Source organism: Zonotrichia albicollis, chromosome 6, assembly GCF_047830755.1.
Source record: "Zonotrichia albicollis isolate bZonAlb1 chromosome 6, bZonAlb1.hap1, whole genome shotgun sequence".
Taxonomy (NCBI): Eukaryota; Metazoa; Chordata; class Aves; order Passeriformes; family Passerellidae; genus Zonotrichia; species Zonotrichia albicollis.
Genome location: NC_133824.1, coordinates 59221160 through 59233892, shown reverse-complemented (window position 1 = coordinate 59233892; position 12733 = coordinate 59221160). Strand labels below are relative to the sequence as shown.

The following is a 12733-nucleotide window of genomic DNA, read 5'->3' as shown; positions in this document are numbered from 1 at the left end:
GGTTGTCTGAGCTGTAGTTACCACTGAGAATTTACTCACCATGATTGGACTTTATTGATAGCAGCATTCAATGCTGTGAAAATTGTGTTAAATGAAGCCTGCTCTTACTCTTACCATTATTTAAATTTTCTGCTTACTGAAAGGAAACAATTTGTTGTTGCAGGAGATGATGTGCTTCCTGCAGGCAACAGATTCTTCACAGCAAAATTAAATGTATTGAAATAATATTTTGTCTCTTCCTGTGAAATAGACATTTTGTGGCAATTATCTCAACAAAGGATGTTTGTCCTTCCCCACAGATGATGTTTTCATTTCCCAGTATGCTACTGGCCAGAAGGAGGCTCTGAGAGCAGTATTAATGCAAAAGTGAGTGTGAACTGTTGTCGGTGTCTGAGCTGTTCTGTTTCTTTACAACTACACCACTTCAGCTTTTTGCCAAAATGAATTTACAGTTCTCTGTCAGTTTTCTGTGTATGAAAGTGTTTTCAGTATTTTATTCCCTGGAGTGTCTTGTGCCAAAACTTCCAGGAGAAATGCTTATACAGTGATATCAATGCTGTGTGTGGGAAATGTTTGCTTAGAGGAGATACGAAGAAAATGCTGTTTATTTTTATAAATAAAAGGCACATTTTTATTTTTCTAGGACTCAGGTTATTCCTGTTCATAAGGAGGTGAAGGTGCAGCTCTTGGGAAGTGCCCCCACAGAGAAAAGGGAAGGTGCTGGCAGTGACACCAGGTCAGCAGCCAGGGAGGTGGAGTCTGCAACAACCATTGCAGCAGCCACTGCTGCTGCCATTGCCAGCACAGCTCCACTCCTCAAGGTCAGTGGGAGCAGCAGTTCTTTGTCCTCTTAAAATACTGAATGTTCCAAACAATTCTGAAACTGTTCATTGTAGCTCCAGAGAGCCTGAATGTGTCTGCTCGCTGCTTTGTGTGTTTGTCATCTCACACTTGCTGGCCAATATACCAGAGGGAACTCATTTGGTTTCAGCTAAATGGGCAGAAGACAGAGACCATTTAATTTATCTATTTTATTTAGAAATTCACAATATTACTAAACCACCAAAAGTTTAAAGCTAAATAGAATTTTGTTTTTTTTTATTTAGAAATTCACAATATTGCTAAACCACCAAAAGTTTAAAGCTAAATAGAATTTTGTTTCTTTTCCTCGATGCAAATCGAGGATTCTGTGAAGGATGTTTTGTTCTTTTGATGCTCACACATCTAAAATAATGAGGTTTCCCCCCCTTCCCTTCTTTTAAATTATTTCTTGCAGATTCAAAATGATTTGGAAGCAAAAGTGAACTCAGTTTCAGAACTGCTTCAGAAAATGCAGGAGACAGACAGGCAGCTGCAACGAGCAAATGAACAGCAAAAAAATACAAAGGCTCAACATGAGGAGCCCCACTACCAGCAGAGAGTCAGTGAGCTTGAAAAAGAAATTAATTCTTTCATGGTGCAAAGGATTCAGCACCTGGAAAAGCTACAGGAGCAACAAATGAATATTCAGGTTAATAATTTCTTCTGTGTCTGAGTATTGTAATAATTTGCATTGTTTCTTAGTATTAGAAAGAAAGTTCAGTGGAAGTGGATCAAAGTGAAAGCAGTGAGCAGTGAGGGAGACACTGAGGGGGTGGAACATGTGCAGGGAAGGGAATGGAGCTGGGGAAGGCTCTGGAGCCCCAGGAATGGCTGAGGGAGCTGGGGAGGCTCAGCCTGGAGCAAAGGAGGCTCAGGAGGGACCTTGTGGCTCTGCACAGCTCCTGCCAGGAGGGTGGGGCTGGTGCAGGTTGGGCTCTGCTCCCAGGGAAGCAGGGACAGGACAAGGGGAAATGACCTCAAGCTGCACCAGGGTAGCTTTGGGTTGGGTATCAGGGAAATTCTTCACTGAAGAGTGGTCAGACATTGGAACATGCACAGGGCAGTGGTGTTCAGAAATCATGGATGTGGCCCTGGAGGACTTGGTTTGGTGGGGAACATGGTGGTGCTGGGAGACTTGGTAACCTTAAAGCTCTTTTTAACCTTTCCAATTCTGTGATTCGCTGACCAGAAACACTCTGTGCTTTTGTCTCCCAGTCCCACCTCATCAGCTCTGCAGTGAACACCCGTGGCCTGCAGCAGGGTCCTGTGCCTGCCCCTGGGCCCCTGGCAGGGCACTGGGAGAAGCCAGAGCAGAGACCACTCACTAATGAAGCTCCTTCAGCTCACAGGGGTTTGTTCCCTGCCAATGCTGCACCTGCCCAAGGTGGAGACAAATTCTTATTTTCACTGTTAGTTTTGCATTAATTTGGTGTCCATTAATATTGGATTGTATATCACATCAGTAATGAGTAGTAAATATTTCTTCTGTGTAATTTGTTTTTTTGCTCAATGCTCTTTCTAATTTTTGTCACATTCTGAAGATGTTCCAGCATATTCCAGTTTAAATTAAAGTGAGACTTCTGATTTACTGAAATCTGCACTAGGACAGGCATGGACTTAAAATAATCTTATTGAGACATCATCTGTGTAGAAGCCTGTGATGAACTACAGTGGGGTTTTGGGTTTTTTTTTAATTGTCTTGTGATAGCAGTCAGAAGTATGAAATTTTCTTCCTGTTTACTTAACTAGTGCAGTAATGCTTTGCATTTTTGTGCAGAATTTATAGATCTGGCATGGGGTTTTTTCCTAGATTTTTTTTTTTAGAGACTGCAAGTGCAAGTAGTGATAGGACAAGGGGGAATGGCTCCAAACTGAAGGAATGTAGGTTTAGATTGGATGCCAGGAAGAAATTCTTGTGAGGGTGCTGAGGCCCTGGCACAGGGTGCCCACAGAAGCTGTGGGTACCCCTGGATCCCTGGCAGTGTTCCAGGCCAGGTTAGACAGATCTTGGAGCAACCTGGGACAGTGCAAGGTGTCCCTGCCATGGCAGGGGGTTGGAACTGGATGATCTTTAAAATCCCTCCCAACCCAAACCACTCTGTGATTCTATGATATAATTTCCTGTAAAGAAAATTGTCAACATATTTAAATAACTTTATTTATTTTTAGCATTCCCTGAAGCATATTCAAGCAATTTTCCAAGTCAAGGGGCTCATACACAAAAATCTCCTCTAAAGACACCAGTTCCTCGAAGATATGCTCCAGAACCTGTACCCAAAAATGGGAAAATCTCAGAGAAAGAAAACCCTGTAGTAGAAAAAGAAAATATTCCCAAACCTCCAAGAGAAGGTATCGTCCTCCACTGGCCTAACCTGGTGGTTACTTTGTGTATTCCTCACCTTTTCTGGCCTTTTCTGTTGAGTTGCTGTCACTTAAATGCATATATTGAGAATATTTGGAATATACATGTGGGAAGGGTTAGTTGTGCATAAGTCACTTACACATAAGTAACTAAAGACTTAATGCTGATTTAATCAGTCCTATTTAAGCAGGACTGCTCACTGAAATATTTTTTCAAAGTCAAGTTTCAGGAAGATTAGACAGAATAATGTAAAACTTGAGAGCTGCTCAATAACTTTGTCATTATCATTGGTTAAATTGAATTTTTATTTTATTTTTTTCATGGGCCCACAAGGTCTCTGGGTTATTGTATTGAAAGCAGCAGATGTAAAGCAAATGGAAAGTCATTTTCTTTTGCTGCTTTTGATCAAGTTCTGTCTCAAGCTGTCAGGTGTTGCTATTGTTCAGTGGGTCCAGGAATAAATGAAACAAGACAAAAGAAGAATCATGCTGTCCATAATGTCACAGATTTGTTCTCAATGACTCAGTTCATTGCCATCCCAGCTCCATCTAGCTTTGCTAATTTAAAGCAATCTCAGAAAGACAGATTAGTGTGAGGGATTTTAAGTGACTTGCCTTGTCTGAAATAGATCTATATATTTAAATCTAAAAATATTTTACTCTCCTTGGTGAGCATAGTGAAAAACCTGGAAAGGAAAAAAAAATATTAAATATATTAAACTAACCTAACTTTCTTTTTTTTTCTGTTTCATTTCACTTCATTGTAGGTGAAGGGAAAGCTCTGGAAATTGTTTTGAATTCTCAAGAAGCACCACTAAAGCAAACTGAATTTCCCAAGAAGACAGTATCAAACAGCAATGACAGGAACAAGAATGCTGAGAAAGACAGGTGGATAAACACAACAATGCAAAGCTGAGGGGGAGTTTCTGTTTCAGTGAAATTGAGAGAGGTGCATTAGACACTGCTGCTGTAACAGGCCCTGTGTGCTCCTGCAGGCTGGCACAGCTGTGCTGGAATATTCTGGGTTTGCATCACTTTTGGCAGGACCTGAGGGAATGGCTGGAGCTGTGCCAGGGTGGGTTTGGGTTGGATTTCAGGAAAGGTTCTTCCCCCAGAGGGTGCTGGCACTGCCCAGGCTGCCCAGGGAATGGGCACAGCCCCAGGCTTGGCAGAATTCAGAGTTTGGACAATGCCCCCAGGACAGGGTGGCATTGTTGGGGTGTCTGTGCAGGGCCTGGAGTTGGACTCTGATCCTCGTGGGTCCCTTCCTGCTGTAATATTCCAGGATTGTGTGTTCCTGTGGAACTGCAGGCTGATGAAGGCTGTTGCTAAGGACAGCTCACAACACCTTCCTCAGAGGTCAGCAGGTTGCTCTTGGAGTGTTTTGCAGGAGCAGCATCCACCTAACAATCCCTCAGATTTAAAATGGGTGGAAAAATGTTCTTAGCCATGCAGTCTGAAGCATATTTTCCTCAGACAACAATGTAAAGTTATAATTTCACTAATACAGTGAGAAGCTTCTCATATGTGCTGCCTAATTAAGAACAGTGTGCACAAAAATGTTAATTGCTTCAAATGAAAAGATAACCAAAATTTAAGTTATTTGCTCTATTAGATGTAGTTTCACTATTGAAAATAAAAGGATTGTGCTGAAGGTAAGGGGTAAACAGAAAAGCCAATACTCTCTCTGTAACTTCAGATGCAAATCAAGTTCCAGTTTATCTGAAAGTTTTGTACTTGCACTGTAAATTCCTGCTTGGTTTCATAGTTGAATCTTTTCTTGGGCCTCCTCAGGAGAGATGAGAATTTAACCAGGAGTGTTTCTCCCCTCAGATCCAAAGCTTTGCCTGCAATCTTATTTCCCACTTTGGAAAGGTACAATTCAATTGAGAAAACAGTTCAAAAAGCAGATGATCTACTTCAAGATCTTGGCAAGTTGAGAAGAGAAATGCACAACATTCTGCAGGTAAAGTCAATCTAATCACAGTGAGCAGGGGTTTGAAAAAGGGGAGTAAAAAATGTGGAGAAAACCATGGAGGTCTGATATCAGTGAAAATGTTGCTCTTGCTTCTACACCTGTAAAAAGAGCCACATCTGTTTACAATTAATTGAAATATTGGAGTCTCTGTGTGGGGAAGAGCTTTGAGCCTGAATAATGCTCTGGGTGTGCAATGGACTCTGACTGCCATTGTGCCAGACATAAAATAGGTGAGAGAGAGAGGGAAGGACAGAAAAAGAAAAAAAAAGAAGTTTGTTTATTTGTTTATTTAAAGGTTTTGGACGTTTTCAGTGCTTGTTCTCTGCAGAGCTGATGTAATTTTCCCATTTGGGAAAGTACAATGTTCCATTTATCTCCAGTTAGCTTTAGGGCTGATTTAAGCATTTCCTTTTTCATTTTGCCACTTTTTTTTTTTTTTTTTATTGAGTGTTTTTTCCAAGGAATTGCCTGGCATAGAATCCTTGTGCTGTTTCTTGTGCTAATGATTTTGTGCTTTTAAGGGTGCAAGATCTGCTTCTGTGCTGGCAACATGGAGCTTTTCACAACTTTTATCTTTTATTTAAATTTTTAATTTAATATTTATTATATTTATATATATTATTTATATTTATTTTTATTTAATTATATTTTATATATATTATAAATATTTATTTATTTTATATATTTATATATTATATATATTTATTTAATTTTTTATTTAATTTTTACTTTTATTTAAGAGGCTTTTATCTCTTAACCTGATGCCTTTCCTGGCTCCACCTGTAATTTTGTGATCCTTTCTGTCCTTTTCAATATACACAGTGAGAAAGGAGGAAAAAAAGTGAAAATTCACCTCTGTGAATTGGCTTGAAATGTAATAGCTTTGATTCTGCTGGTTCATTTCTGTGGTTGGAAGTTTCAACTTGCATACTTCCCTTAAAAATATTTTGTATTACCTTCTGGTTTTTGTTGCTATAACTGTAGAAAAGGCAGCTTAATTTGTTATGCAGTATAGCTGATGTATATTTTATAGATTTTGTAACACTTTGTGGATTTTACATTTAACTATTCTTACTAGGAATGGAAACAGGTGTCACTGAGTTTAAAAATATTTTCTTACCACTGTTGCTAAAAACTTAAACAAGTAACATACTTTAATACAGGCAAAAGAACAAGCTGAGATGGGATAAGGGATGGGAGAAGGACACAGGCACAGAAATTATTTGCAATCTCTCTTATGAAAAAGATCAATAGAAAGAGATGTAGTGACTTAGCAAATGGAGAGTTGGGTCAGTTAAACACAGCTACTGACTCTTCAGCACTGAGAGGTTTGTAGAGTGATAAAATGTGACATTTTTGGGTAAATGAGGACCCAGCAAAGGTGTGAGTTAGCTGAGGACAGAAGGTGGTGCTCTAACCCAAGGAATTCATTGTGGCCAGAGAAAAAAACCTAATCCAATATCTCCTGTGGATTCTACCTTCAAGTTTCAACAGCTCTTCTTCTGTCTTTTTAGGAAGCAAGTTCATGGAAAACTGACATGACTGATCTTATTAAAGTACGAAATTGAAATTTTTATGTGTGCTTCTTTTGTGGGTTTTTGGGTTTTCTATGAAATGCTCTAATGCTGAAGCAGTTTTGAGTGTGTTTGCAATGAAACATCACAGCCTGCCTGTGGCACACCTGATTTTTGTTAAAGGGTTGCTCTTGCACAGATCACATTGCTCCTGTCTGGCTCAGTCCTAGCAAATCCCTTGAGGGGATAATGGCAGGAGGAAGCTGCTGTGTCACACTGGCACTGTGGGGGCTGCTGCTACCAGCATTTTTTACAGATTTAACAAATCCAGTTACCCTTTCATGATCTGAGTATCACTACATCATTTTACAATTTACCATGTATCTGTATTTCTTACCTTACTGAGTTAGTATTTGTCCAAAAATTTCATTTAAAAATGAAAGCCTATACAAAACTAATAAATAATTTGGTATCTTGTCTTTTAATCACCAGGCCAAAACCAAGGTTATGGGATCAGAGTGTTGAGTCGTGTTTAGTTTTGGTATTGTGGTAGTATTGAACATAAACTTTTGTTTAATTCTGATTTGACAAAAAACAGCCTTAAAGCCAAAACTGAATTGTGATCTGTGAGATTTTTCTGTGCATTCAGTTGATGTTTTCACAGTCTGGGCATTTTGGTTTTGGTTTGAGGTGTTTTTTTAATGGACATTTATCACTTTGAAATATTTTTACTGTTTGATGAAGTTTTCATGGGCCCCTGGGTTTTTCCTCAGGAGTGTGAGAATGAATGTGAGAACTCGTTTCCTGTGTTTGTGTCCCTTTCTTTTGTACTTAGCAGCTAATTTATGCTCGATTTTTATCTCTGGAAAAGGGTTCTGCAAAGTGAGAGGCTTCATTGTTCCTTCTGAAAAGTGAAAATGAGTGAAAGAGGATCAAGGGGCTGCTGAGGGATTTATCTTGTTAAAACTTACAAGTATTGCTCGGTGTTTCTTGGGGGTAGATTGATGCCAAACAAGTGCATATATTTAGAGGACTTGGGCTTTTATTAGGCTCTTAATTATATTTAATTGCTGTTACATGGAGAGATTTGCTTCATGTATCTAATTGCCATCTTTTCACATGCTTATTAGCTCATTAGCATTGCCTCCCATACTTCCCATCCTTTTCCATTTGAGATCTTTGGGATGTCTTTCCCTTCTCTAAATCTATTTGCAACATAATGAAGGTCCTTGAGTAATTGAAGTTGCTGATAGTGCACATGGGCAGGATTTCATGTGATTCCACTGATGGGATAACAGATTAATAGGAAATTACAATCTTTGATTAAAAGCCAGTGGTTCTGTTTCAATTTTAGACAAAAATTTTTCCTGTTGCGCTTGATCCTCCTGAACATCATCCAGTCAGCAAACCATCCATCCTTCAGAATGTCCAGGTGCCAAAGTCTATCCTGACAGATGCTGAAAGGATTTTGAGAGGAGTGCAGAACAGTAAAAAAGTCCTTGAGGAGAATCTGGAAGCTGTTACTCATGCACAGGATGGAGATGCCCTGTATGCTTTCAGTGACTCCTTGGCTGCAGACAGGTCAGACCCTGAATTCAGTGCTTTGTGACATTGAGCTTTGCAAATCTGGGCATTGGAGAACTTGTGTTCTTCCCTGAAAAAAGCATTTATTGGCTCTTGCTAGCAATCATTGTCTGATTCTTGAAATTCAGATGTTTTTCAGCCCTTGTGGTGTGAACTGATTTTTGTCAGGTGCCTAAATCTGATTTCTGAGGCTTTATCACCAGGACAAACTGCTCTGCTGCCAGGGCATTTAACTCTTTCCATACCATTAAAAAGAAAATTGAAGCCTAATTTAATTATTCCAGAAGAGACTTCATAAGCTGTAAATTTGCAGAATTTATCACCTCACAACAGATCTTTGGCTTTTCAAATTTTGCTTTGTTAGTTGCATTAAATAATTCTTGCTTGGAGTATCATAATGGAAATTTTCTATTAAAATCATAGTGGAAATTTTCTATTAAAATAATAATGGCAATTTTCTATTAAAATACAATCTAAACTTGCATTTTCCTGAGGAAGGTAAGTATTCTCTATGCATAAGGGTTTTTTTGAGGCGTGTTACCTGCCCTCATTATCTTTTAGAGGATGTAGTAATTTGTCACCTGCTTTTTTAATAAGTTGGAATATTTTTGTTTTCTTGTTTCTTCAGTTGTGATCAAAGTAGAAAGTGACTCATGACTGCCTCTTATTCCTAAAATATTTGTAATAATGTCAGTATTTACCAGCAGGGAGTGAGGTTTGCAGGTGGCACCATGCAAGAAGAGATTTGGGGTTGGGACTGGTGCCTTTTGGGGATTGTAGAGGTGCAGAATCTCATTGTCTGTACTCTCAACTTCTGTTTTTAGAGCATTTAAAAGTCACTACTTTCCCAGGAACAAATCTGTGCAATTTGAGAAGCTCTGACCTAAATTGTTTCTTTCTTTTGTTTCAGAGATATCCTGGAGGAGATTCGTATCCGAAGGACTGTGGATGAGTGGATCAAGGCAATCAGTGAGGAAATCCAGGTAGGGCTGAGAAAATGAGCTCAGATTTTTGTGAGTTCAGATTTTTGGGTTTTTCCAGCTTGCCTTGTTCTTTCATGTCCACAGTAAAGTGATTTACTCACCTCTTGAAAATATGAGAAAGCTGCCTATTATTGCTGGCACACAGTAAGTTATAGTAAAAAAAATAAAATAAATAAATAAACAATAAATAATCATGAAGAATGAATAAATAAATAATAAATAAAATATTTACCTCTATTTTAAAACTGCAGTTGTGTATTAAAAATCCCTGGTTTCACTTGCTGGCTAACATGAAAAACAGGCCCTTTCTCAGAGTTTCCATTATCCACACGTTCTGCTGATAGCCTTGAAGACAAAAATCTCCATTTATTACATTTATGTTTTCTGTTTAGGCTGAAATGGCAAAAAGTGATTCAGAACAAGAGAAACATGATCAAAAAGCCTCAGGGAATAAGAAAGCCCAAAACCTCAGGGCTGTGAAGACCAAGAAGGAAACTAAAGAGAAAACTGAAAACATCCAAGGAGGCTTGACAAAAAAGCTTCCACCTCCAGCTCAGCCATTGCAGAAGCAGGTGGAAGATAACACAAAGAAACAGAAGTTTAAAACTTACTTTTCTGAAAATGTGCAAAGCAAAGGAAAAAAGGCAGATGTGAGTTGCCAAGCAGTTGGTTTCTTTTCTGGGAAAAAACTGTTCAGCATTGACATGAAAAATAGTGTGTGCAGGTGCACTAATTCAAAATGAAAGTGTTAGCTCTGTCCTGCTCCAATTTACATAAATGTAGAGTTGTAAACTAATTTTTTATTCCTTTTTGGTGTCCATCAGGGAGCTGGAGGTGGAACTGCAGTGGTGCAAAATGAAGATTTTCTGTCTCATGTTTATGGCAAACCCATTTACCACGGGCGCCGGAGCACGCTTAAAAAAGGGCCCTACCTGAAATTCAACTCTCCCTCTCCCAAATCTAAACTTGCCAGACCCAAGCTGATAGAGACTGTTAGAGGTAAGTGATTCTTTGATGGGAACAAGGTGTTCCTTCCCTGGTTTTCTACCAGGAGTTCCTTGTGGAAATGAATCTGTTAATTTTAATTCAATATAAAGCTTATGCAGTGGATTTTCAGAGAGGTGGTCAGGGCTTAAGAGGCATTTGGAAAATGCTTTTAATTTAATTTTTGGTCAGCCCTGAAGTGGTCAGGCAGTTGGACTGGATGGTTGTTGTAGGTCTTGTCCATTTAAAATAGTTTCTGTTTAAGATCCTCTTTTCAAAACTAAAAATTATCAGAAGTTTTTCAACTTTGCTTAATGTGTCTCTCACTTATTTTAGATTGTCAAATAATTTCTAAATATGATAAATGTATTAGTATGTATTTATTGTTGTCCTAGATTTAATGAGCTGAATTGCTAAAATTAGTCCCAAGTTACTGTGTTGAAAAATGAACTTAATTTTTGATAAAAGTCACTGGGAGATGTATTTTTTGTGTCATGTTTATCCAGTGATTTTTCATTTAAATATTTAATTCGTTCAGAAATGTATTGAGACTTGAAAACTGAAGAAAATCTGATATTTAATTTCCTGTTTCTAATGCATCAATTGAAATATGAAAAAATTAAATATATGGGTGTGAAGATAAAAGTAGTGAAAGATGTAATCAGAATCATTGCTTAAGTTTTTTCTTCATTCAGTTAGAGTTATAAGCAGAGTAGAAATCCTTCCTGTGATAGCTTGTTAAGGTTATTTAATTGATAAAGGTTTTTAGTTGATTAATAATTAATTCTGTTCATTAGTTTAGTTGGCAAAGTGTTAAGATAAGAGGGTCCTAATTTTCTAACCTATTAAAAATGTGTAAGAATAATTACAAAAGGAGATTATATGATATCTGACATAGGTCAATGTGGATAAACTTCATCTAGAGTTAGTCATGTCTTAATTGGATCTCTTTTATTTCTTAATTACCTTTTCAAAACTTACCTGATTCTTAATGCAAAAATTGAGAATAATCTTTAACTGGTATTTAAAAAAAAAAAAGCAGTGTGGATTATTTTACTGGGGAGAGATGACATGAAAAAGGATAATGATGAAGGGAAAGTGTGGAGATGGGAGAGAGGCTTAAAAGGAAGAGGGGTTAAGGTGGAGGTGGGCACAAAGGAGTTAATAAAATGTACACCCATGGAAAAACATTAACTGGCTCCCTCCATGCTTCTTGCACTTAGCCTGTTGCTACCCATGCAGAGAAAATCCACTTGATGCAGTCTTAAATGCCATGTTTAAAAATGCTGCCTGGGTTTTTATTACAGCTGTCAAAACATTACATTCTGTGTGAAATATGAGATTAACATCAGAAAGCAGCCAGTGACTGGGTGAAATCATGGTTTTAGGCCATTGCAGTGGATGGTGTAAAACATATCTGTGGTTCTAAAGACAGGCAGTGCTGGGGTTTTTTATTATTATTATTATTTATTTTTTTTTAAATTTTTAAATTTTCTTTATTTTAATACTAATGAGTAACCTGGTCTAGTGGAAGTTGTCCTTGCCCATGGCAGGGGTTTGGAACTGTTTAATCCTGAAGGTTCCTTCCAACCCAAACCCTTCTGTGATTCTGTGGTTATGATGAACCTCCACAGTGGCAAATCCTCAAATTGTACAAGAATCTCTTGTTTGGCCTGATCTGGTTTTTATGGCATTTTCCTTACCTGTGCTCCTGAGCCCAGTTGTGATCTGTGAAGAGAAAATGTTACTGGTAGAAAATATTCACAATTCTCAGCATCCTCCTGGAATATGTGAGTTATAGTCCTGGCAAAACCTAGAAAACTTTTCAAAACTCACCATTTTTTAAAAGGTCACATGAAAACTGCCAGCCTTGTGACTTATGTATTTTGTTTGCCTTCTCTTGAATGTTTTTTCTTTGGTGAAAAATAGTGTATCCTCTGCTGTACTCACTTGAAGCATGATATAACACTGGTTTTGACTGTTGGCTCTGCTGTACACCCATAATTTAATTTATTCTGTATAGATCTTTTTGAGTGAAATGTGTGCTAGTAAGCACTTAGAGCAGTAATAACAGTGACACCGTGACCACTAAGATTTGGATTGAGAACAGACACTTCTTTAAAAATATTTAATCAGCAGTTCTGCTTTTGCTGAGCCCTAATTGAATTTTCTTCTCTATTTATTGAGCTCTTGTCTTTTACAGAAGGTCATAACCTTTCCAGGAAGGCCAATTTCATCATTCCAGCAAAAATATCTTGTAAAGTGGCAGAAATGAGTGTCCCCCTCCCCTATCTAATTACAACAAATAGATCTTTTGATCATTTGAAACCACCAGTTGGAATTCAGTGGTGTCAGTGAAATGAAAGGTTCTGAGCAGTTGGAATCAGCTGCTCCTGTGCTTCAGCTTTTTTTCTGTTGGGTGCAAATAGAAATGAAAGGGAGAGCTGGATCAATGCTGCCTTCAATCT

The 12733-nt window shown here is 38.1% G+C and overlaps 1 protein-coding gene across 4 annotated transcripts in view; it reads left to right on the top strand.

The window, feature by feature from the left end:
* KIAA0586 (KIAA0586 ortholog) overlaps positions 1 to 12733 on the top strand; it is a 69828-nt gene that overhangs the window by 3256 nt on the left and 53839 nt on the right. For 3 of the 4 annotated variants that reach the window (XM_074543979.1, XM_074543981.1, XM_074543978.1), the window contains exons 4-15: positions 300 to 366; positions 644 to 821; positions 1277 to 1510; positions 2077 to 2245; positions 3031 to 3210; positions 3990 to 4110; positions 5056 to 5188; positions 6715 to 6756; positions 8069 to 8295; positions 9209 to 9281; positions 9674 to 9931; positions 10106 to 10280. In XM_074543979.1, coding sequence (XP_074400080.1) covers positions 300 to 366; positions 644 to 821; positions 1277 to 1510; positions 2077 to 2245; positions 3031 to 3210; positions 3990 to 4110; positions 5056 to 5188; positions 6715 to 6756; positions 8069 to 8295; positions 9209 to 9281; positions 9674 to 9931; positions 10106 to 10280 — 1857 coding nt within the window. The remainder of the gene's footprint in view (positions 1 to 299; positions 367 to 643; positions 822 to 1276; positions 1511 to 2076; positions 2246 to 3030; positions 3211 to 3989; positions 4111 to 5055; positions 5189 to 6714; positions 6757 to 8068; positions 8296 to 9208; positions 9282 to 9673; positions 9932 to 10105; positions 10281 to 12733) is intronic. The other variant, XM_074543980.1, reaches the window with a different exon arrangement.